At 35.9% G+C, this 27,069-nt stretch overlaps 1 protein-coding gene across 5 annotated transcripts in view; it reads right to left on the bottom strand.

Annotated features, from left to right (window-relative positions):
- Positions 1 to 27,069, bottom strand: part of LOC112055381 (teneurin-m) — a 330,977-nt gene that overhangs the window by 218,709 nt on the left and 85,199 nt on the right. For 4 of the 5 annotated variants that reach the window (XM_052881940.1, XM_052881941.1, XM_052881943.1 and 1 more), the window contains one exon: positions 12,625 to 12,822. In XM_052881940.1, coding sequence (XP_052737900.1) covers positions 12,625 to 12,822 — 198 coding nt within the window. Of the gene's footprint in view, positions 1 to 12,624; positions 12,823 to 17,002; positions 17,208 to 27,069 lie in introns of those variants that run through there. The other variant, XM_052881942.1, reaches the window with a different exon arrangement.

Here is a 27,069-nt window from a genome sequence, read left to right as displayed (position 1 = left end):
TTTTCTAACAAATTTTAATAATAAGTAGGTACCTGGGTGATCGAGCCTTGAGTAGTATTTGTTTTTGGTTTTTTTTTTAATTAATGGAAGTATGAAACCTAGCTAGATCAATTCAACGTCTTCAACGTCTCTGTAACACATTATGATAATAACATTACACAATAATTGTAATAATTGTTTAAAGGTATAATTAATGAATCAAACAACCGCTTATAGGTATACAGAGCAACCGTTCTAAGAACAACCTGAAAGTGCAAGCCTGTGTGCCGCCATCAACCTGCTAATGTACCTGTTTCACCTACCTCAATTACGCTGACAACCAGTCCACTCATACCGGAACACAGCGATGCTGTTTAGCAGCAGCAATACGCATACTTCCCCGTAAGAGCTCTGTCGCAAAAATCCGGAATAATGGATAAGATCTAATAATATCCACTAAAAAACCGAACCCAAGACCCTGGCAGTTATTTAAGGCGATTCCGTGTGCACTTGTGAGGTCGTCATAAAAGCGTCGTGTCTACTCGTAATTTCCATCACAAGTTTCTCCCATCTTAAACGATATACTACCTTCAAAAACTTTCCTAGAAGCCCCCTCCGACTAGGGAAAAATGCGAACACAGTATTTGTATTAACGTTGCAAATCTATTTTACACACGATTTAAACAAAAATGCCACTTACTGCCGAGGGAATAGAGATCGCAGCGTGCGCAAATGTGTTCCGAGATGTTACTCGCTCCGTACTAAAATTGCCTCTTCCCTGAATCTCTTCTTTTCCTTTTGTCGCGAGACAACGTTTCGGATTTGTATTTTATTTTCTATTATTTATTGCCGACGAAACGGATGTGTCAATATCAGTTCTAGTTTGTTAGTTCGTCGTGTAATTTGGCGGAAGTACGGTGAATGTGACTTTTTTGGACTCACTCGGCTGATGGTCTGTAAAATAACTGTTATTGAAAATACTTCTTGCGGAATTAGCGAATCGTTTATTTGATAGAAAAATACTTGACAATTCCTTACAGGAATACTGATATTAGTATAAGTTGAATATTAAATGGTAACTAATAAGAATTTTGAATATTTTTTTTTTGACTTTGGAAAATTGGCCTTCCGAAGGAGGACAATTATGTACCTACTTTAGATGATTTTATGAATCAAGTCAAAAGACTTGGTTCAGTTATAGACAAGACTTTTGACTAAATAATATCTTTTAGAAGATAACTACAACTTATAGTTAAGACACCGAATCAGCGAACAACAATGTGGCGCTTAGAATCGAATTTACGCATTCCTAGAATGTTTTTCAATCAATTGACTAGGTATTGATTAAAAACAAGAATAAAAGTAATTGCGCAAATCTGTGCAAAGACGGTCTTATTACCAAGTCAATCCCTTACAGGCATTTTTCAGAGAAAGGATTTCAATCAATCAATCAAAAATCATTTATTTCAAGTAGGCTCAATTTACAAGCACTTTTGACACGTCATTTGATTATTTGTAAAGATTCTACCACCGGTTCGGAAGGCAGGTTCTGCTGAGAAGATACCGGCAAGAAACTCAACAGTTGCTCTTTTGAAAAAGTCATACAGTATTATAATTTACAATTGATAACAATTACTGTTTACATTTCTTATAGTTTTACTTTCTGTGTGAAGGTGCAAGATGATCCAACGGCCTCCAAGCATCTTTATCATTAAGGAACTCATCAATGTTGTAGTACCCTCGACTAAGTAAATGTTTTTTAACACATTGCTTAAAGCTATGCATTGGCAGGTCCATCACAGTCTTGGGGATCTTATTATAGAAGAGTACACCCAAACCTATAAAAGATTTTTTTACTCTTTGGAGACGATATGCAGAAATAACTAACTTATGCCCGTGTCTAGTTCATAGATTCAAACATATGGGGGTAACCCCTATTGTCACTGTACTACACAAGTTCCTGTGTAATATTGTGTGCAATAAAAAAATATACCTCGCTCAATATAATGCCGTCCACGTTTCCAAGCCATTTTAGGTGCAAAATGGGTGCAAAATGGATACAAAATGGGTGCAAAATGGATACAAAGTGGGTGCAAAATGGAAAGCTAACGATGTAAACAGCGTGTTAGAGAGCTAGCAGAGTCTTTGTGCCGATCGGCGGCGGCTCACGGTCGTGTTAAATATTACATTGTTATTGAACATTCTGTATTGTATCCGACGTTACAGGAAGAAAACATTCACTGCCTGCTTGCATTTTACAATATCACAACGATATTTCAACATCTGATAGACCAAATTTAAGGTTCCTTACCTCAAAAGGAAAAAAAAAGCCTTACTCACTCACTTAATGACTAATTTGTTGTACGCCTGTCTGTCAATACCTTTTATCTCGTGGTGGTATCAATTTGAAATTTAAATCAACCACCACGCTGGCCCAATCTTTCATTGGGCCTCTCATTATGAGAGGAGACTCATGCTCAGCAGTGAGCCGAAAATGGATAGTGATATTGAAGAGATTACGCCAAACTCTCGTAACTTGAAGAACAACAGGAAAACATTTCTGGTTCAAATAAAAAAAGGGCAATTTTTCAAAGTTACACTAAAAAGCGAAGTTTCTCAAGTTGTCGGTACTAGAGTTAGTAGTTAGGGTTAGAGTTGTTCCGCCATTTTAACGTTCGATAAAAACATTTTCACTAAACGATAAATTCCAGAATTTTGCAATACTGCGCAGCTAAAACTGATTTCCCAGCGCTGCTTCCAATTAGATTCGTTAAAACTTGCAAAACGAAAATTGTACACAACCCAGAACAAAGCCAAATCTCAGACTAAAGGTTCCCGCAGACCGAAGACTTTTTAGGTCAACCGTTTATCCTTTAACAGTTGAATTCGGTCCTTGTTTCTACTCCTAGCATGGACTTTTCCATTAGTTGTAGGGAAATATATATTGTCTTTAATGCCGTATATTATTTCAAAAGCTTATTTATCATTATTATCAGCAAAAGGACGTTCACTGCTGGGCATAAGCATCCTAAAAGGGCCTTTAACGCCTGAATCAAGCTACTCCTCATAACCTACTTGATGCCATTAATCCACCTCGAAACCAACCAACCAAAATTCCATAGTACCTGAAAACGAAAGTCCTCGAAGAGTGCGTGTTGCCAATCATGACCAACTGCCGACTATCAAGTTTCTAAACGATTAAAACAATACTGATATTATTATCATCATCATCATATCAGCCGATGGACGTCCACTGCAGGACATAAGCCTTTTGTAGGGACTATCAAACATCACGATACTGAGCCACCTTTGAGCGAATTCTTTGTAGATATTGATATATTGGACTATAATTATATTTGTAATCATACTCACTGTTAACTAGTCCAAGGAAGTAGTTTTAAAATCGACTTTAAAGTCCAATCTAAAGTCTGCGGAGGTCCTGAAATTTATCGAAGCAAACCGCTCGAAAACAAAAATCCCGAGACAAAGGCGCGGCAGAGCCTGCGAGTGAAGCGAACTATCGACAAGACGCGAAGGAAAGACGCTAGCGAAAGCGAAAACTCGGCGGCGATTTTCATTTAAGTTTCAAATTGCCGGCGCTTGTTCGCGCAAATTGTATTGAAATAAGTATTCGATGAGAGAAGCAAAGTAACGTTAAAAATAAACAAACCGGTAATCGGTATTAGTAATGGTTACATAGTAATGGTTGACAGATCATGCACGTACACCATGTAGGCATTACATATGCTTAAAGAAGCGGAAGCAGTTTAAGTGGAAAATCATCTTGTATAATCACTACTCGATATGTGTTTTTTTATTCTTTACAAGTTAGCCCTTGACTACAATCTCACCTGATGGTAAGTGATGATGCAGTCTAAGATGGAAGCGGGCTAACTTGTTAGGAGGAGGATGAAAATCCACACCCCTTTCGGTTTCTACACGGCATCGTACCGGATCGCTAAATCACTTTACGGTACGTCTTTGCCAGTAGGGTGGTAACTAACCACGACCAAAGCCTCCCACCAGCCAGACCTGGACAAATTAAGAAAATCTCAATCTGCCCAGCCGGGGATCGAACCCAGGACCTCCGTCTTGTATATCCACCGCGCATACCACTGCGCCACGGAGGCCGTCAAAAAGTCTGAGGTGACTGTCATTTCATTGGCGACCATACCTTTCTGATTGAACAAGCGCATTTATAGTATAAATCATCATTTACTATGTTTATCTAGTATGTTGTGTATGAGTAGGGTGGAGGTGGTCACGACCCTCATATATAAAGAACGCGACTGAAGGAAAATCTAGTATTTTATTATCAATGATTGTAAGTAGAAGAACTGAAGTGGATATGGAGATCAAAAAACAGATGTGTAATGTGTTTTAATACATGGAAAAGGATGAATAGTTATGTGCCGAACCTACTTAGTAGGATAAGGATAGGGAGATGATGAATTTAAATATCATCAGAGGCGTGTATAAGGGTTTAACCAAGGTAGGCACTATGCGTACAAATTGTACTCAATATAAAATTTGTTCTCCAAACCTTCGTTATGAGTCATAAGCCAGTGCATTTTCGCATCTATGAAGTGCATCTAATCATGTGGCAGGAATATAACTTGCTACTAGCGTATTGGTTGGCACACGATTGGATACTGCAAACAAGCTTTAGTTTTTCAAAAACCCCATTATTCAAGTTTCCCATTTTCTGTTTCACTTTGCCCCCGTAGCAAATTGTACCGAAATAGGGATCGATAAGTGAATTGGAGATGCGATCTTCTGCGAGATGCGCGGCGTAAATCTTGGCGATGGAAAAATTTCGGAAATTGTCCTCGGGATTTATCGCCTCGCCGTGCCGCGGATGAAATTGTTTTTTGATTTCGCGACACAGGGGCCAAGGTGTTATTGCGGTGGAGTAACTGTTTTGACGTTGGTTTTCTAACCTAAAAAAAATAGAAGTTTTTTTTATTAACAGCAGCGGGATTTGTTTTACTTCTCATACTTCATACATTATGAACGATTCGATCGTTTCGACCAAGTGACCTCAATATAGAAGCTTCCCAGACCACTGAGGTCACCGATGGCTTCTAGTCTTCTGCCTAGTTCAGGGAATTTAGTTTTGTTGAGTAGGTATTTTGATACTTTGTTGCATCTAAGCCTAACAACATTACAGTCAAGTATTTGAATTACAAATATAAATAAACGAAACGAACTTTGAAAAAAGGAGGAAATTTAAGCAACAAATTACAGCGCAATATAAATTTTTGTTGTGTTGTTATTTTTACAAAAACATATACACGGCAATAGGACAAAAATTAGGTAACGGTAGAGAATGAATTTGAATACAGAGTGCTTGAATCTTTGCTTACTATCATTTTGTAAGAAAAAAAGGGTTAATTACATCGTGCGAATCTGTAATGATTTTGCGTGATTAAACGCAAACGATTTCAGTTTGAAGATATAGAAAACAACCGAAATCCAAAACAATTTTACTTGCTTGCGATAACCCAGCAACCGTACCTATACCATACCAAGAGCATAAGAAACGGCAAAATGAAAAGAAATATCATAAGGAAAAACCGAAGGAAACATCGAAATAATTTAGCAAAGAGCAACACGAAGACGTAGAAAACGTAATAAATTTTAATCCCGATTACATGGACCTCTTTCGTTTGGCGGACTTTACAAAATTTTAGATTATTTCCCCGTATTTCTCATGCCTTTGGGTCCGCGAAAAGATTTACATAAAAAGAAACTTTTCCGTCGTCGAAATTATGATTCAATTAGTATTAAAGGATTGGATCCTCAAAGGGCTCGGACTTTTTCGGGTTTGCCGAGTACCGGTGGAGACCCCTTTGTGCTTTCGAGCAAACTAAGCAGGTTTCGGCTTTGTATCTTGAGTCTGTCGCAAAGGTATTGGGTACGAATAACGAGGCGAAGCGTGTGTGTATGGAGCCAGTGTTGCGGTGAGGGTGGTTCCGAAAAGGGATGTCCGAATCAATATACTCGTACAGGATAATGTTATTATAATTGTTTACATATAGCTTTCTTATTAGTAAATTGCTCGGATACTAAAGTCAAGATATGAAAATTTTGTTTTTTTTTAACGGCTGATTTGTTTCTGGGTATAGATGATTGGGTTACTTGTCAACTCCATTCAAGGACGACGGTTCGATTAGTATAAGCAATCATTTATTTTTGCACATTATATATATGCGAAAGCTTGGCTACAATCATGCTTGACAGTAAGCGATAATGCAGCCTATGGTTGTACGCGCTTGCCTAAAAGATGCTTCACTCTTGACTTGAATATACCCAAGTTGTAGGTGTTCATTATTAGCTTATTTTGCCCTCCTTTGTGGAGGAGAGGGAATTTGAAGCTGGATCCACTCTGTTCCACTGTGGACTAACGGGTTTAGGATAATATTTGTATCAGATATTCACAAAAACTACTGGAACCGACGGCTTTATGTGCTCTCCATTGCATCGCATCATCCCGTGCATCTGGGCAAGTAAGTTTCCCGATTCCGGGAAATGCTTGGCAAAAGAAAAACTCAATATTCTAAAACCTCAATATTCACTGAACTGACTAGGCAGTTTAAACCTGGCAAATGGGCTAAACTAAACTAGTTTTTTCGTTAATCCATAGTAAACTAGGGATTAAGGAAAAAAAAATTACACATTTCTCTCTCTCAGCATCACTGCGATTATTCCGGCCCGTTCGTTAACTTCGAGATATTCGTCTTGAGGATTAAGGCGCTTTGAGTGAACGAATTTCAGAGAACTCCCTTGACGGGTGAATGCCTCAAATCCGCAATTGCCGCGTGCAAATTGCAAAAGAGTAAAGGCTATAGGAGTTTCGTCTGGGAGCCACTTAAATGTTTCTTAAGTAGCTCTCATACTAAAAGAAAATGTATTTTGGTGTTATTCTAAAATTGCATTTTGTAATTTAAATTGTTATCTTTAATTAATAATTGAAAAACAGTAACAGTTACTCGTACCCGAGATGTTTAGGTTTCATTCTACGAACTTTCTTGCAGTTTTTATTGAATTTTGGTTATTTATTTCTGCCCTTCTGATAGATTTTGATAAAAGCCCAGGTGTATTGCATTTTACTCTTAGCACAAGATTTTGGTTTATTTAGGAGGAAGGAAGTCGTGTAAAGGAAATGAAAGAGGAATCTTTGTCATGTTTTCAAAATAGTAAATGCACTAAAAATAAGAAAAGTAATTTTAATTTGATTTTCCTTAAATGTCTTCGACAGCTTTTTGAATTAGTGAAATTACGGCATTTCGAGGTCATACATATTTAAAAGGAAAAGCTCAAAAAATCTCGAGGAATTGAAACATGTAGTCCTCTATTTTAAAATTGTAACAAAAGCTTCAGAGTATTCAACATTCTCATGCAGAGTTTTTAACAGCATTGACATGTATTACAAAATAAGGAACTATCCTCCAACAGTAGGTACGAGTAATGACGTCACAATTCCTTCATAACCCGCTAGTACGGAAGTTTAATAGCATGAAATGAAAAAAAAGTCCACCTCATTTGTAAAGCTACAGCCGAGATAGTTGCAACGATAACTTCTCCTTTTATTGTGGCAAAAAAGTATTTCTAACTCGGCAAGATAGCGTCAAGCTAAGCTGGGCTTCATTTTGTTATGTTTCTTAAAGAAATACTTTTCCGCGGGAATGTTTCACTTCATTTTGCTCGCGCTGGGGCAAGTTTCATTTTAAATAAAGTGGAATTACATAGTCTTTTCCTTGCTAACTCGATTTTTCACCACTTCCATAACGGTATAGTGGCTTGTACTAATCTTTTAACTACTAACACGGAATTGTGTGTTTTTTTAATGTGATATTTATTTAGTTTTTCTGGACGAATACATTATTATCGCTTGCGTCGTAATCGTCGTAACTATTGTACGAAAGAGCAAACTACACAAAAAAACATTTCTACAAACACCTTTAAGCCGACGTTATTTTCAAGAAGAATAAAAAATTTTGGAATGAACAAAGTTTCAATTTATGAAACTCTGTTTCGTTTTATTCTTATATCCAATTATAATAGAACTAAACGATTGTACAAGCGCATGGAAATTTAAAAGAGCATCCATTCATTAAGCGGACACACATAAAAATTTAACTGAGCGTCACCATATTAACGTACTTCCGGCATACACTTAAGAGTTGAGAAAACACTATTCGTCTCTGTCCTTGATTTAAAAAACGCATTTCCGTAAAGGGGATAGATGTATATTCAGAATGGGAGTTCATATGTCTCTCGTCGGTCCATCGAGCGTTTAATGGGGGTAATTAAGGGGCACACTTGTCTCTACCAAAATATCACGGGTGTAAAAACGTCAAGGCGTATGGATATCGGGTTTCGAAACATGTCCCACCGTTTAGCTTGGAGAACTGTTTCTCTTTGACACTGAGAACCCATCACTCTGGTATGTACTTTCAAGACGTTAATTTTGACAGGTGGTCCAAGTTTTTCCCGGTCGTCAAAAGTGACGTCTGATAGCGGAGAAGCGTGATCCAAGCTTCGCTCTATTTTGCAGCAAAGACCAAATGGGCTAACGATGATGATGACAATAGCTCTGTTTTTAAGAAGGCTTTGCTCTCAATAATTTGATGTAGTGATATTAAAACGTTTTCAAATTTACTACTTCCTATCCGGTAAATCGTCAACAAGTAAAGTGGAAAAAAATTACAGTTCAGGAAGTCGAAATGGATGCATTTCAAAACGTGTAGTTTGAAATGCGTGTTATGTGTCATGAAATCAGTATAGATCCGATATAAAATCAGATATGAAATAAGTAGGTAGTGCTATTCTGTAACGATGTATTACTCACAAGTGCGAGTTTTGAAATTAAGCATTGCAATGAACATCAAGTGCTCGCAACATTTTTCGCGGCCTCAAAAGTTTGCATGACTATTGACATGATTATTCAAAGAATAACAAAAGTATTACGTACATAATATTCAAAGGAATCAGACCTTTCTGTGCCGTATTGATAAATTGACCCAAAACACAATACTGTATCAATTACGATACGGTTTTATGTGTCATTTATATATTTTGCAGTGTCTCCTTGATTCACCAGTTTAGTCAGAAGAAGCAGGAAAACATAATATCATCCAAAATTGTTCAGCTCCTGAAGACAGACTGGCGATGGATGAATTAATGGACTTTTGTCTGCCCAGGCAATCGTTATACTAACTTTAAAAGTTAACATTAAAATCACTCTTTCTACTTTCAATTTGTGACTAGATCTTTATTTTTTTTTCATTTTACCAGTACTGTCGTACCACCAGTCGCAGCCTATATTTTAGTCTCTCACAGCATTCCTTAATGGATTTTTATCGCGTCGCACTCCAATCCAACGGAGACCCGGTTTTAATTTGCCTCCATAATCGACCGAGATTTCATTAAATGCAATTAAATTGGAATTCATTGCGCTCTCGGCTGCAGTCGATCGAGAATAGACTGAAATTAGTGGATCAATGTAAAACCATTTGTAATCTACATCCGCAACTATACTTGTAATATATAAATTAATTGCTGTTTGTTAGGCACGTTAAATTAATTTCAACAACAGTTTAGCCGATCTATGTAATGAGATTTATTAAATTCAATTTAATTACGAGTAGCCAAGTTCTATATATCTAACCATGAACTAAATTTTCATTAAAATTAGATCAGTATAGCCGTGAAATAGTAAAATACAGCAAACAGGCTTACTTTCACATTAATAATATGTTTTAGTAAGGATAGTTATTTTGCCACAGTCACTAAGGGTCATTGAAACATAAATGCTATGTGGTAGACGTCCACAAATCCGCAAAATCCATTTGATACGATGCGGATCTGTGGACGCCTACGTTATGACCACTAACTTCCCAATTTCGGGCTGAGAATGTTTACTGAAAATTCTTCGAAGAAAGAAATTCTTGTGTTGTGATTCTCTGTATAAGAACTAGAACGACTAGGATTCGAACCTAAAAATCAAAATCAAATCAAAAAAGTATCGCAAAGCAAGTAGTAATCGCAGTTCTTTAAGTGTAAACACTAAATAGATATTTATAAATTTCAGCACACTCCTGGTAAATCTAACGGAAAGCTAAATAGTTTGCCGATGCTCAGCGTAGAGTGCTAATTAGCCGGAACCGAAGTGTACCGACTATAAATTTGTATAAAGTTACAAAGTTACATTTTACACGGGAACTAGAAACAGGAACGACCTTGGAAATTGGAGCAACCGTTCACGTTGTAGCAGAAGGCAAATTATGTAGTCGGAGAGTTTGTGGAACATATCGAAGCAGTGCTTGATATTTATCCTTATAGGTCCGAGTAATTGCAACTTTAAGTTAAAGCCATCTCAATTATCTATTTCTGATAGATAACAGAGATGCCTGTAAATGTTCCTTTATAAATTTATTTCAATTTCAGACTTCAAAATATACTATTATTTAACACCTTGGCCAAAAGTCTTAAATTTTCCCAGCTTGGCCAATATTTCATCAAAGTTTAGTTTTAATGTTTCTGCTTTTACTCTTTCAGTTTTACACGAATTTATGCATGTCAATTAAATACTACCACCTATAACTCAATCAAACAAAACTGACTTTCAAAACAGTAGATCAATATCAATGGCTTTACATCAAGCATCTTTAGAATATTTCCCACCAGCTCTCGGCCCAATAGATGTAACTAGCTCCGCAAATATTCCGTACGAACATTTCGGATCCCGAATGTTTTCGATGTTTTCCCGGTGGTCCCAAAAACTTTCCAGAAACCCGAGACCCTGTGTTTGTTTACATACAGTTTTTGGAGGCTCCAATTTAAACTATCGTTCGTTGATATATAAAACCAAAGATGCGTAGTAAGACGTGGGTGCGTCAGAATTTTTTTTGATCCGACTGCGAGCTAGCGTTATGAAGGTTTCATAGAATTTTTGAGTTTATTGAATTTATAGTAGAGTATAATTCTATAAAAAGTTATACATTGTGTTATATAACGCCTCTTTGCGCCGTGTGCGTAGATGACTGAATAAATGCATAAAGTGTTATGCATAAATGCATAGTGTGGCCTAATCTATACTGGTTCACAATTTAATTTCACTTAATTACGATTAAAAAACTAATAACTTTATCAAATAAAAACTGTTGTTTTTAATCAAATAAGCAATTGATAGGGCACATCATGTATCGGACGGTATTCAACAGCAAAAGCTGTTAATGTCTGACTGACCAATGTAATAACAAAATGGTTTCAAGCTATTATTAAGCAAAATTGAGCATTTTTTTAAATGATTAACATTTTCAAACCATTTTCTTTCTTTTATTTTACAGGCTTTTAACGGATATCCACACATTCAATGTTTTTATAATAATCTTCAATATATTAATTTAAAGTAATAAAGTTTACTTACATCTGATTAGAAATACTATAAGGTCATTTATACAGACTTTTCCATAAAACGCTTGGATTAAATATAGCGATGACAAAGAAAAAGTTAATGTTTATCAAATTTTGTATATCGATGGTCCCAATTTAAACTATCGTAGCTTTTATTTGTCGTTTAGTGCGACGTTTGTCCCGCCGTGGTCTGTCCTAAACCTTTGTTTGGACAGAATTTCGCTTGGACAATGTTTTGCTTCTCGCAGAGTTACGGACGATAATTTGTCGGCGGAATAATGGAAGTGGTGTTTAATCTTTAATTTGGGTTGTCCTAGTAGCCGACGAGATGGTGGTGGATTTAAAAATTTTACCGTTTATTCTGATAGTATAAACGTAAACTAAAAATACAAAAATTAACTACCTATGGTGTAATTACTACACATTTTTTTGCAAGCCTACCGATTGACTTATTTTTTTACATCTATTAGTTTGATCTATGATGTTAAAAAATATCACAAGTTAACAATATAATGTTAACAAGTCACATAACGCCACTGCATTTATTAGCATTGGTTGTTGTTACCACGTTTTAACTGTATACAAGTTTTAATATTTTATTTGTTACTATATAGTTACATTTAACTTGGCAACTTCAAACTTATATAAGGCACTTTGTATCTTTTGTCTTTATATAACGGCTTTATCCGCTAGCTCTCCATCTATATTGTATCCACGGCCAGTGTCCTACGTCGTGTGGGTTAATTTGACTAAGTGGCACGTTGAGGTCGCCCTATAATTAATATTTGTCAACCCATATTCGCCCAGTTTCTTATTTGTAGGTTACTACTGGATAACATAAACTCTACACGCGTATAATTGCGTTACAACAGTTTATTTAAAGAACATTCAATACTTGCTTAGCATACCCCTGTGGTCGTTTGGTCGATTTGAGTAGACAATCAAAATAATAGTGGTAGATTTTTTTGGGAATTTCTTAATGATGAACATACTTGGATGCCATTGGTGTGGGTCTAAGTTTCGTATCTCATTTCCTATAACGTGAAGGAGAGAGAGGAGAGGAGAGAGTAGTCCTGCTCCTGATCTAGACCATAACAGTGAGCTGATGATGATGATGAAGATGGATAATGATGAAATACAAAGTGCGTTATATTCTTGTTCTTTTTGGTATTTGTCTGACAAATTATTAAGTGTGTTGGTTGGTTAGATGGGTGTAGGACTCACCGTTTTGCACCAGAAGCGTGGAGTCCCGCGCGAGCGGCAGCTCGGAGTCGGTGAGCGTGGCGTCGGACGCGTTGTCGGACGCGGAGGTGGGGGTGGTGGGCGCGGTGGGGGAGTCGGACAAGCCGCGGCGCGTGCGCCGGCGCCCGCTGCCGCTGCTGGAGCCGCTGCCCGAGCCGTACGGGTGCAGGCGGCCCAGGCCTGCGCAACACAGACACACACATGTAGCTACACACAGACACAGAGCGTGCGTCGGACGCGGATCGAAGTCGTACATCAAGCAGAACTTATACGCCTCTACATACACGTAATTGCACATATAGGCTCGCTGTTGACGCGTTGTAGTTCTCATTCCCGTATTCCCTGATACAGTACTGTACGGTACAGTATTTTTAAGTATATTCGTAACAAACAAAAATACAAATATTAGCTCTTTATAATGTAAGTTTTCTAAATTATAAAGAGGATTCAAATACAACGTTTTGTTGTATTTACTTAAATCCTCTAAAAAGTTTTAGCCCCACCTCCACTCTCCTAAAAGAGAAAGAGGTTCTATTAAAAATAATAATCTGATCAGAAATAATTTGTATTGAATTAGGTTAGCCAACAACAAGGCAACTCGTAAGTGCCTCAGCAATTTTAGTTTTAACATCAGACACATGTAGTCGTGTGTAAGGAACACACGCCCACCTTTTGTGTAACATCGGAACAAATACGACGAGGAGACAGTGCGTCTTAATACAAAACAAAAACAACATCAAACGGAAAACAAGCGATACACGGTAAGGAGATAACAATAAAGAGGCGAACAAAAGGAACCGTTTTCAGCTTCATACTTAAAACCCATTTTCTCGTGGTCCCATTTAATAATTCTGTTTTCCTTTTAACATTAGGTACATAATATATCTTGATATATATGTACATATATGGTACTCGAGGGTTTAGTGGTTAACCTATGTGATGAGGCTTTGAAATATAAAGCTTTTCTTTTGTTACTGCAAGACATTTTCAGTAATAATTCTCAGCCCAAAATTTGGAAACTTGATTTACAACATCGTGATTCGGTTGAGCCGGCGTTCCGTTTTCAATGTTTTCTTACTGTGACTTTCGCGTAACCGTAAACGCGAATTTATATGGAATTGAAACAGCTGTGTATTATTGCCACTAGATGACGCTTTTTCAATTCCTTAGAAATTCGCGTTTACTGTTACGCGATCGTCACAGTATGAAACTGCCGCTAGGCACGCTGGTTACTATCAACAGCTGATTGTGATCGGTGGAGACAAAGTTATCACCATAAGCACTCTAACGTTTATTAGAGCAGTATGGTGGATCTCAACTGCAAATCCAAAGGAGATCTATAATGAGGACTGATCCTCAAGTGGACCATTCAATATTCGCAGGTAATGGTGATTTAGTCAGTGGTTAGTTACCACTTACCATCTATCTTTAAAACAAAAGTGGTAACTTGTCGCTGACACGCTAACAAACTTTTATTTTTATTGTTTCTATTGCATTCCGAATTTCCGTGTTTTAAAAGGATTACTCGTTAGGTGTCAGGACATAATAATAATAATTAACATCGATGATTTTAAAGGAACAACAATTAGTCTTTGTATAAAAGTAACACAATAATGATGGTAAGCATGAGATTATTTTAGACGAGTTTTACATATTCAAAATAAATGACAACATCAATAAAGGAAAAAGAAGCCGCAAAAAAAGAATGTAAATATTGAAAGCATAAGCGTAATTAAGAGTCATAAGGCTTCGGCGTATGACAAAGGGCACAATAAGTTCCGTCGAATCTAACGTCAACACGGGAAGCCTATTCAATATTTAACTTCGGGACACAAGGGGCTGATAATTGTAATATTGTCTATTTAACACATATTTCTTTGTATTCTGATTTTTCAATGTTTCCATTGTGAAGCACGTTTCCATGTGAAAATATAAATAAAATTGAAAATCACATGACAAAGGAGTGCCGGTAGATTATTTCGGCATGGCTCTTTTATTTAATAATAGAAAAAAAAGGGCTTTTAACACATATTCCATCATTAATCGAGCCGTCAGAAGAAAGCCATCGGAATGGCAAGAGACCTGATGTACTGACGCTGATTCTCTAAGAAATGGGCGGGCATTTATGTGGGACGCTACTTGCATTGACACATGTCATATCAGAGAGACAGAACTAGGAGTCTCTCTCTCTGACCGAGAGTTAGGAGAGTTAGGTACAAGCTCAGAATACAAAGTACAAGTAACAAGAGTCGTCTCGCTACGCCCCGCCTGACTCTATTGTATGACAACATTACATTTATATAGATTTAGTTAATTTATTTTAATGTATGGCTAATGAGTAGTTTAGTTGTCCCGTTCGTCTTTTAATTAAATATTATTTTATTTCATTTCGTGTAGTTATTGTTAGTATTACAAATAAATTGTAATTTAGACAATAATATTTACGTATACTTGTAAGATCTACTTAAATAATCTCAGTTTTTATTTCCTCTTAAGTAAAGGTAAAGTTCTTTGTTAGTTGTGTTATTTGTTAGTTGTAGAATGCTACATTATTTGCGAGTGTCATATTTTATCTCCAATTATATCCCAGTATTCCCACGGGAACGGAATGGTGAAGTTATGGAACGTCTGTAAGTAAAAAATATTTATCTTTTCAATGTTGTATTTACAGATATATAGGATTAAGGATATAGGTCAATCCGCACTTTGAATGGAGATTTATAGAATTACGATTAAACCCTCAACATGAAGCAGCTCAGCCTTAATGCCATTCGGATTTATTACAAGTACCCTCGCCTTTTAAAAAATATCTCATTAGAAACTTCATAAAAGCTTATCGAAGCTGAACTGTAAAGAACCTTCTACACTTGGAATGTGGCTTCAAGAGAGTTTCATGTGAGATGGTTATAACATAAGGCGTATGTTACACTTGGAACCATAACTATAGTCGTCGTTATCGACCCATATTTGGATTGGCAGACGTCACACACGCAGAGAAATAAGAAAATTCTCTGGTATGCAGGTTTCCTCAGGATGTTTTCCTTCACCGTTTGAGACACGTGATATTTTTTTTTTAATGCACACAATTGAAAAGTAATAACTATAGTAATAAGTTGAAATTTTTTTAATGTTGTATTTCGTTTTCAATTTTATTCGTACTAACTCTGTTAAAAAAATAAAAAAAAAAACATAAAAATGAATCGTCCAAAACGCTTGAACCAATATAAAGTCATGCGTGCCGAAATATACCTATGACTAGAGGTATATCCGATTCCATCGAAACTCCATTGGATCCAATTGAAAACCCCATCCATTAGGTTGATTGAAAAACCAGCTAAGTGTGTATTAGGATAGGCACAATGTGGGTTCCGTAGATGTTGTTATATCACAATTTACAAGTGCCAATTAGTCACGTTGAAGCCGCCTACGTCGCTGTAATATTTACAAGTTTTAGTTGATGTAATTAGTTTGTGTATTTCTTATTTTTCATATTATTTACCTAAGTGGCAAATATGCGATAATTTAATATTGCAAATAGATTTCTGACTTAAAAAAGTGTTCTTAATATTCGGCTAAAAATATGGGAAAGTTTTTTGAAATACTTTTAGAGTAGCAGATAAAAAGTAGATCAAAAAATGTTGATAAAATATATTTTAACACAATGTTATACTATTGTTATTATTTAAAACACAACTGCTTATTACGAAGAGTTTCCAAATTTACTTATTTAGCTTTACAGACACCGCAAATATATTTAAGCGTGTTTTCACTTCGGAACCCTAAAAAAATGACCAATAAAGCACATAGAAAATATGCGATGTTTTCAGGTAGAAACTTTTAATCCAGTAACGTAAAGCGTAATCGTATGAGACCATTAAGCTAAAGTATCAGGAACCAGAACTCCAGACGAGTGAAAACTTTTTAATTTAAGGCAAAATAAGGCTAACATCGCAAGAGGCTTCTATCAAAGAACTCGAAGAAAATAAAATTAGTTTGGGCCGTACCTCATTACTAGACTCTGTAATTGAATATGCAAATTGTATGTGAGTAGATTTTTCATCCAATTACAGTAGGGCGGTCTTAAATAGACCGTTTGTTTGTGTGTAGAGACGTACTCTTATGAGATCCTTGAGTATATTTAATGAAGCAATTATTTTAATATATTTGAACCGGCAATTCTTGTTTTTACTATTTCATTGCAGCACTGAAAGACGAAGCAGATCTTGTGGTTATAAAATTTGTTAAAAATAAATGTAAATAAAATTAAAATATAACTAGTCTTTAAGAAAAAAATAAATTAAAAATATTAAAAATGACAGTAGGTATAGCAAATGAATAAGTGTAAATTTCAAAAACAAACCTTAGTTAAGAAACCAGACTATAACTCTTTTTGTTGATACAGATAAATAATAGAAGATTCAGTTAGTTTGAAAAGTATTACACATAGACACACAAAAACACAAACACGCAAAACAAATTGTATCACACTTAAATGAAAAATGCACACACAACGAAACAAATGCACATGCGAAAACCACAATCGTTTCCGAAATTCAATGCAAAATATTCGCGACCTATAAATGGTCACCAGAACATACGACTACACCACTTCTGTGGGCGTACGGGGACTAACATAAATAAAAACATTGCCTGTTTCCTCTGCAGCAGATAAGGAGTTTGATAATAATACATGGAGCAGGATATCCGCAGAGATAGCTGGTGACCGGTCAAGTCAATTTTAATTAATTTAGTCGTTTTTTGCCAACTATTGTAATGGGGATGATGACTCGGTTTAAATATATTGATTTTTATGAGACATTTGGGTAATTAAGGTCAATATTAACTAATTTTAAGTATTTTGCATCGTGAGGAAACCTGCATACCAGATAATTATCATAATTCTCTGCGTGTGTGTAGTCTGCCAATCCGCATTGGGCCAGCGTGGTGGACTAATGGCCTTACCCCTCTCATTCTAAGAGGAGACTCGAACTCAGCAGTGAGCCGAATATGGGTTGATGACGACAAGTAGAATTACCAGCAGCTGGAGCAATTAATCGTTTGTGGGCGACGGAATTCAGTTTTATACACTACGTTTGATCTCAATATAGAAGCACAGACAATAAAAGTTATGCTTTATCTACTTCGGAAAATTGTATAAAAATCCATATAATATTTCATTTGTAATATTTATATATATAGATAAAGTATAGGATTAGTTTTAGTAGATCATAATCACGTATCAGTCAGTAAAATTACATCAAAATCGGATGAATAATTTATGAACTCAGGACCAATATGCAAATATTTAATTCCTTCGCGCATTATATTGTAATATCGTGTCCGAATCTCAGCGCCGAATTAATATTTGATACATGACGTAGAGTAAAGTGTAGCACAGTAGGAAGACCTGTTTTGAATTCGTAAAGAACTTGCGTCGCGCTTTGTTGTGACTTTGTGATGAATATTGTCAGACATACCTACTACATAGTTGTGAAACAGAAATGAAACGGCAATGGAGCAATTTCCTGAATTATGTCTTGCAAATGCTGCATGCTAATTAATAAAATATAAATATAGAGTGCCTTCGATTCCGAAGGCGTAGGTTTGGATCAATAAGTGTCCAGTGTGAATCCAAGGCATGCACTTTTCAGTTATATTATCACGTGTCTCAAACGGTGAAGGAAAAACATCGTGAGGAAACCTGCATACCTGAGAATGATCTATGTGTGTGAAGCCATTTAGCTAACTAAGGCCTAACCCCTCTCATTCTGAGAGGAGACTCGTGCTCAACAGTGAGCCGAATATGAGTTGTTAATGATGATGTTGATGATGAGTAGATCTTTTGGCCATCATTTGATGAAGGTACCTTAGATATAATTTCTAGTTTTGATAAAATATGTACCTACTCTTTGTAATAGATATCCTTAATTACTCACATATACCTAGGCTATACCTTTCTTATGAATCGACTCAGCTCATTGATGAAAAGGTGTTGATATAAAGCTTTAATCAGAAACTTAAACCTAATTTCTGCCATGCAATGCCAAGCCAGATTTGTAAATTTCACATTGTAAAACAAAATCCGACAAAACAATGGTAAACATCTTTTTCTCGTGAAAAGTCCACCGTTTAAAGCTTTAATCCAATTTGCAAGGGTCACCCAGTTATCTAACAAACGAATTTTATTAGGTTAACCTTGATTTGCCACATGTCCCCAGACACAATCAAGTTTGCGTATACAAAAATCGAATTACAACAAAATTCAATCCGGCGAAATAGTGAACTCATAAATATACAATTGTCGTGTTGCTTTCGCAACAAAATCACGTCTACATGAATAAGGAGGAACCCCTCCCCAAAAAGAGTTCGCGAAAACACACAAGCGATATAACGCAGAATCTGCTTTCCGCACGTATTCCGCACTTCGTTACTGGCCATGAAAAGGAACTACAATTTAAATCGTACAAAGTCGAATAAACGAACCGGCAAACCTGGAATCCCAGAGGGGAATAACCTGTCAAAATTCGCTATTCCTCATATAGAACAACCCCAAAAACATAACCAAATGGTGTATTGTAGAACATAATACAATCATGATATAACAATATGTTCAAGTAACTTGTAAAAGCCGATTACATAAACGATAAAATGGCTTTCGAATAAATTGCCACATATACTCGTAACTAGACAATTCACTCTATTTAATATTGTGAGATGATGATTACACAAAAATAGCTGACTTTATTATGGGTAAAATGTTAGCAAAATTTAAATGTATTTTGCTGCAATTAATTGCACCTGAAAAAAATCATCGGAACTTCGAAGCGTTTTTATAAGAGAATACATAAAACGAAAATATCGTTCGATGCCATTCACTATTAACGTATCGAGTGAGTTAATTTTTGATAAAATATTTTTATAGACCAAAAAAGATTTGCTCAGTATGTAAATCAATATGAATTCCCGCAGTACCAACATGAGATATAATATTCTAAACACGACGCCCCGCGTTAAGGCAAACGTAGAAATTTGTCACATGAGCGATGGTTCACCTACGTGTTTCGCCATCCAAATCCCAAATATAATCCGTTGCTCTACGAATAAAACGCACCTTTATTACTTTAACGGGAGATGTTTAAATTCCGTGCGGCCATCTTCGGGGAATTCACATTTCACATGACAGTGGACCGGGATTATCAACTGAATTTATATCTTAGCCATGTTATCAAAAAGATCGTTTTCGATTGCGCACGTGCTCAGCTGAGTTTGTAGCAGCCAGGAGTGTGACTGCATGATTTCGTGCCAGCCAAAGTAAAGAAGGTTGACAAATAGGTCGGGCGTGCCGATGTTCAGTTTTATTAAAATTAAAACGTTCTATCGCCACATTAATAAAAGTCACTTCGGTTGAAAATTGCGTGCACACGGGGATGAGCTGAACATTTTTATTATCCTCCAGCTTATTGCGTCTCGAGCTTAAGTGTTAGATATTTCTAATTTCTTCGCTGTGAATATAGTTTGTAAATAACATCGTTAAAAAGTTGTAATATTAAAATATTATAACTTCTTGACGATGTAATTAATTAACTTATTGCATACAAAACATAGTGTATTTAAATAAGCTATGTTTTTGGATGCTATACTAATACTAGGATCCCAATATTGCAAATGTGCCCAGAGCCCGTGTTAGGTTAAATCGCCCTAGTCCTGCAACGTTCTGATGAAGACTACTAATATCCGTACTATTCGTATTTTCGAATAACTTGCCTAAAAAATGACGTGTATTCGTATGCGCCATTTTTATGGCAAAAAAATTACGCGTACAAAGTCTTGACAGTAACATAGTTTGAAATTTTAATTATACACCATTGAGGATTTAGTCATTTCTAAAATATAATGGTGTTACAATGCCTTCTCTCAATCCTATCTCTTTGAGGATAAACATAAAACGTAAACACAATTAGAGCTAAGTAAAACAAGCAAACCGTCCGTAGCAATAATTCAATCTTAGTCGCACAATTTCACCGACAATTTATTCGGCATGAACTGTAGTTGTCAAATGCTGACGCTAACGTATCGGAGGAATAAATGATAGACATAAAAGAGCTGAAGACAACAATGTCCCTCAATATTGTGATCACGTAGAAGAAATGCCAGACTTGGCGGAGACGCAATCTTGGAAAGAATTACATTTATACAAAGAATGGGGAAATCACTGGTAATTCGATGCATGGGAACGATGAAACATAAGTAAATTATAGACAGTAGAGGAAGGAAGAAAATAAACATTTATTTTTGCTTTGTTCTACTTGCGACGTGTTGACTTTTTTATTTTATTCTCCAAAACTATTGTTTTTGATTTCGAATACCAGAAATTCTACTTAAAACTAATAAATACTAACCTCAAATACATACAATTTGTACATACCATCACGCATAATTCCCGTAGGGGTGGGTAGAGACCACGTCTTTCCACTACTACGATCCTCGCCCAAATATTAATTACCTATCTTTTAAAACAGTGTCAAACTTAGATACAATTAAATTAACACATTTTAATAGACAGTGTCAGAACTATCAAAGTTACAAATTAGATCAGTTTATTGGAAGAGACAAGGGAGAATTCTATTAAGACTCGAAATTGTTTCGCTTAATAGATTTTAATCTGCTAATGTTTTGAGACATTGTCTAAATATTTCAATTCATTTTTGCAAGATAGGTATTAATTATGTTTTCATAAATTGCTATTGCTTGCTTCTTTAATTACAAAACGATTATTATTATTATTAGTCATACAATTGTTTTGATGATTAGACGGTACAGGCAAGCATTAATAAAAGATTACCCATGTCTTTTTTCAATGTCCAATTAATAACAAGCTTAGTTAAAATCACTTTTAATAAGTCAAGCCTGTCTGTTTGTAGTGACTTCGTAACCAGTGTAGATCGCAGAATCCACAAAGAAACGAAAGAATGATTTTAACATGATATCAGTTCTATAACCAGAAAATATTTAAAATAGTCTGATCATTTGAAATTCATATTACCAAAAATAATCTGAATTTAGATGTGTTAATTTAGAATCGATAGAAGATAAATAGTAATTTTAAATGACCTAAACTAGTGAGTTATATTATAATATTATTCACTGAGGAATTCGCCAACACAAATACATTAGACGATGTTAATCTACAATAAACGGAAGGCATCAATCTTAACCCGACAGTTGTTTTGCTGGAAGATAATGACTTTCATCGACATACTCCACCAATCCCCGAGGTACAATCGGCCACAACAAGCCAAACAAACAGAGACGATCAACACAATCATGGCGAATCATTCGGACTTAGTACCAAAAATCCGTGCTGTTTGTTTTTGATTTTTGTCTAACGAGACAATGGGGAAATGATGAGCACCGGGCTGCACGTCGCCTTTGGGAATTCACCCCATACCGCTACAGCCCCTATATCATTAGAGTATCCACAACTTTGCACCTTGCAGCTAAGTGCATAGGATTTATATTTTGTTGCGTTTTCAGAAGATTAACTCCGTTTGGCTGTTAGGGCGGTCGCATATGGCGTCAAACAGGCTACGGCGAGTGACGGCATGCCACTCGAGGGAATCAGATTGGCCTCTACTCGAGACAGTACGTCAGGGCAACTTGGACTTTCCACGTTTAAAGCGATGTCATTGTAGAGATTTTGGTTGACTCAAGTACGGTCCAGTGATTTATGTTAATAACAATGCCTTATTTAAAAAACAAAACTTACTTTTAGTGCAAGATGCTATTGCTATTTAATACTAAAGATAAGTTTAAGATTTCAATTATACAATAATTTTACACAACAATCTGCAAGTGAGTTAATATTTTATGACAGTCAGTGAAAAAAAATTGTTTACTTGCTTCTTGCTCACTGCCACACTACTCAGATACGCTTGAAGATGCGCGCGTCCAATAACCTGAGGCACTGGTGTCAAGCCTTATATATGTAAAATTATCCGCAACTAAATATATTAGCTTACACGAAATACAAGAAATTCTACGAAATCATCGGCCCTTAGTTACTGTTACTAATAAACCCGTAAGAGTTAACATTGTTGGCGTCTGACGAGCGGTGTAATCTGCTTAACATGCCGCTAATTAGACTCGTTGTTTACCTTTGTAATGATCCCGGATCAAAGTGAACTGATAGTACGTCTTGTGTAAACCACCGAACTCAAACTTATAGAACCAGCTGTGATTCCTTCATTATTTGCTACGGGTACAACTAAATAATAATGGAAATATCTGTAGCTTCTAATTAAGTGAGCGATGATTTGTCCTAGTTGAGATATGTGGTTCGATTCAGAGCTTGGATTTATTTGTAAATTGTATTACACACCTTATAAGCTTTTAGGTACTCTCATTGTGTCAAAAAGCACGTTTCGATTTTAGGATATATAAAATATTAGGAGACGCCACCCGGTTTCACCCCCGTTGTTCCAGTTGTGAAGGAATTGTTTATATCGGTTTAGTAGTTTCGGAGCATATTCAATGCAAACAAACAAATCTTTCCTCTTTATAATACTAGTATAGAATACACTTACCAGTGGCGTGCACAGGGTTTTTAACCAAGGTTGGCATTATATGCACAAATTTTACAAAATTCCTTTGCCAATACAGATTCGCAATAAATCCTTAGGGTAGACAATCTATTATTGTATCTATAAAGTGCACGCCAGTAACACTTACAGGATATTATGAGTGCACCTAATTAAGATTTTGATCTCGTTTGGCTTGGTGGAAGGTTTCCGTTGACAAGTTACAAGCTAGCTTAAAACGTAAAAAATGTTGTCTTTGTACTTGACTGGGTACGACAAAAGCGACAGAGGGCGGGAACTGAACCTTAAATCTCTCCACAAGGTTCGACTAACTTAAAACGCATTCTCACAGCAAATCGAGCAATAGTCACTCAAAGTAACGTTGAGCTCGCGATCTTAAACTCGTGATTTATTTAAGTCGTTGGAAGCCGTTGGGTATTGATCGCGTATGACGCTGGCGCTTCGGGGGAATTCAGCACGAAACCGGGTCAACGGGGGCGATCTCATGTCGCCGCGACTGTTTGTTCAACGTTTTCTGTAAATAAGCTCGTCGTACGAAACGTTCAAACATCAACTCACTTGCCGGCTCCTTCGGAACTTTTAATGGATTTTAAGTATTAGAGACATTGACGGAGACAAATTTTGCATATCGACATGCGATCGTGTGTTGAAACTGAATGATATTTATTTAATGAAGTTATTGAGATAATTATTCTAGATATTATTTAAAATAAGTAGTGTAAGGTCCCTTAAATTTTTCCGACTACAGTACTCTAAATTTAACAATCATAGCAACGTCAAATAACTTGGAGTTTGTTAACTTTAATAGATAGTTAATCGTTTAAATAAATAAATTTAATTTATAAATAATATAGCCCTGTTACATTTGAAAATGGAAATAATCTAAGACATGCAATCATCCATACAAACATAGTGTCAAGAAATCTCTCATATAAAGGCAGTTAAAAAGAAAACATAGAATTTAGTAGTAGTATAGATAAAATAATAATAACAACTAAGATACCAAATGAAATAATTAAAAAGAAAACCAAAGCAGTGTCATTAAATAACAAGACCACACAAGACAGATACGAACACGAGATAATGTATTCCTAATGAGACGCGGGTAGTTCAATAATTCACAGAAATGGCTGCACTGTTTACTAACGGGCATTAAGTGATTGCCTCGCAACAGTGATAAACATTAAACACAAACTAAATGTTTACTTAAAGAGAATATTAGCTGTATCTGAGCATCTTAACACTATTATAAAGATTTTAGATAACTGTTCTTCATGTAAAAGATTTAATTTATCTAAATTTTTCACTAAACCGATCTGTGTTTCAGAACTAAATTTATGGAGATTAGGGTTTGAATACTATAAACATTTATGATATCTTGATTTTGTTTCATTTAACTGAGTGAGTGATGTCAGTGCATACAGGAGCGCGTCTGTTTTACTGTCTTATTTTGACCTTATGATATATTCCCTGCAAGTGACAGATAAATTAGAAGTAGGCAGGTCAGCAGTCAAGTATAGAAGATATACTTGTTGAAAGGATATACATAATCCTAAACGTTGTGTTATAGCAAGAAATCTAAAAGAAACGTAAAATAAAAAATGCAGCAAACATACAAAAAAAATGTAGATAAGGAAGAGTTTTCTCATATAAAATTTAACTTAAATCGACAAACACACCAACGCTCCATAATCACTGACACAATAAACATCTTAAATGTCGTTTTAAAAATCTTTCGTCGAAACTAAGATCCTATCGATACGAATAGAGATGGAAGTTTAAATGTTATCGAGGCACGAATCTATGTATTACTGCGTCAGGTATAGGTGAATTTGTGTAACACTTAAACGTACAATACTATAAAACTTATCAAATTGTCTTTGGAGTCTTTTATTGTATGGAGTCTACTTTCATGTTATGAACAATTAAATTTTGTTTAAGTATATTGACTGATTTGTTGGCATCGTTGGACCGTGGTTACTTTGAAAGGTAGCAAGCAGGTTTAAAGGGTCGTCAAATTACCAAGTTCAGAACGTATTTTTTTGATATTTTGTACGGGATGTCATATTCCTCTTGTCGTAGTCAAGTAGTAAGACCATTAGATGCCTGAAACCTTTCGCTTGAGACCTTTAAAGTATTTTTCGAAGGGTGCCGCGAAGCTAACTAAAACCAAGGAAGACATTAAAAAAAAATTTGCTTCATACTTGGGGGCTGAGGATCTAAACTTTTTCAACCTGCTACCCAGTGGCGTGCATAAGGTTCGTAACTAGAATATGCACTTGCTAAAATTGGAAATTACCTTGTATGTTTTCTGTTTTGTATTGAGTCCTTAGGGTATGCGATAGTTTTATTGCATCTATGAAGTGCACGTACTGTATACATAAGGTAAGGAACATGAGCTGATAAGCTATCAGGCTTCAAAGAATGCAGAATATCTAACTACAGAACGCACTTAGAGCAAGGGTACAGTCATTATTATTAAATGCTTGGGTTCTCATGGAAATGTTTGAATAGTTAAGCGAGCGAGCTACAAAACATACAGGCCGGACCGCGTCATCGTATTTTGGGTGGACATAAATTGGTAATGTGGCTCAGCCGCATCCGATGATTAATTGACCCGATCTGACCCAACAATTACTTCAATTATTTACCTCCGGTGTACTGTTACTGTGCAATTCAATAGCTCGTCTTTAATTTCAATTATTATGAACGTTTTGGGCGAATCGATTCGACCACTAATTAAATCATGTTCTTTAAAGCTGTCCTTATGTACTTTAAATAAACAATTACTTGCTAACCTCCGGTAGCCAGGTTTATTTAATGAAGGCTAAAAGTATAGAAAATTGGAGATTACACTGACAAACCATGTGAGAACTAATTTCGGAGAATTAAATAAAAATGAACACTAAAATGCTTGATTTTAAAGTTATTATGTTTAATAGATATATTACTGTGATAATGTCATGATAATGTATGGGATATTTTTAATAAAACAAGCAATAAAACTGATACAAAGTATTTGTTCTATCCAGATACACGATACCAATGGGAGTAGAGTATAACAAAATACACCAACCAACAAACCCCCTGGCAACATCGTGAACTGTGTGCCTAGTGGCCGTTTTCAATGTTTCCATGTGACTATCGCGTAATCGTAAACTTGAATTTGTAAGGAATTGAAACAGTAGCGCCACTAGATAGCGATGTTTTAATTACGCGATCGTCACAGTATGAAAACATTGAAAACTGCCTCTAGGCACTCTGCTCGCTTTTCTTAGTTCATAACTGTAAAAAGAATGCAAGCCTCGGAATATGCACACTCAGTACAGTGCGCATGTCTAATTGATAAATTTATTAATGAAAAAGATGCATGGAGGCAATTGGATTAGCATTCATCTTCACACAAGGAGTACAATTTTGTGTAAATAATGTAATCTATACTTATAATAAATCTGTAGAGAGGTCAATTCTGTATAAAATATATTTCCAAAATAACTATCAGGGGGGTAATCAGTGATCGGTACTGATGCCTAAAATGCAATCAGTAAATTCTTTGTCTGTCTGTACGTTCATTATAGAAACAAAAAGTACTCGACGGATTTTAACGAAACTTGGTACAATTATTCTTCATACTCCTGGGCAGATTATAGAATACTTTTCATCACTCTAGTATTAATAGGAGCAGAGCAGTAAAGGGAAATGTTGGGAAAACGGGAGAAGTTACTCCATTTTTACAGCGATAAATAAATCGCAGACGAAAGCACGGGCGTCTGCTTGTATTGTAATATTATATTGCAAAGAATAATGATTTTTAAGACCATAGCAGTGA

Source organism: Bicyclus anynana, chromosome 6 (genome assembly GCF_947172395.1).
Source record: "Bicyclus anynana chromosome 6, ilBicAnyn1.1, whole genome shotgun sequence".
Classification (NCBI taxonomy): Eukaryota; Metazoa; Arthropoda; class Insecta; order Lepidoptera; family Nymphalidae; genus Bicyclus; species Bicyclus anynana.
This window is presented reverse-complemented; position numbering and strand designations above follow the sequence as displayed.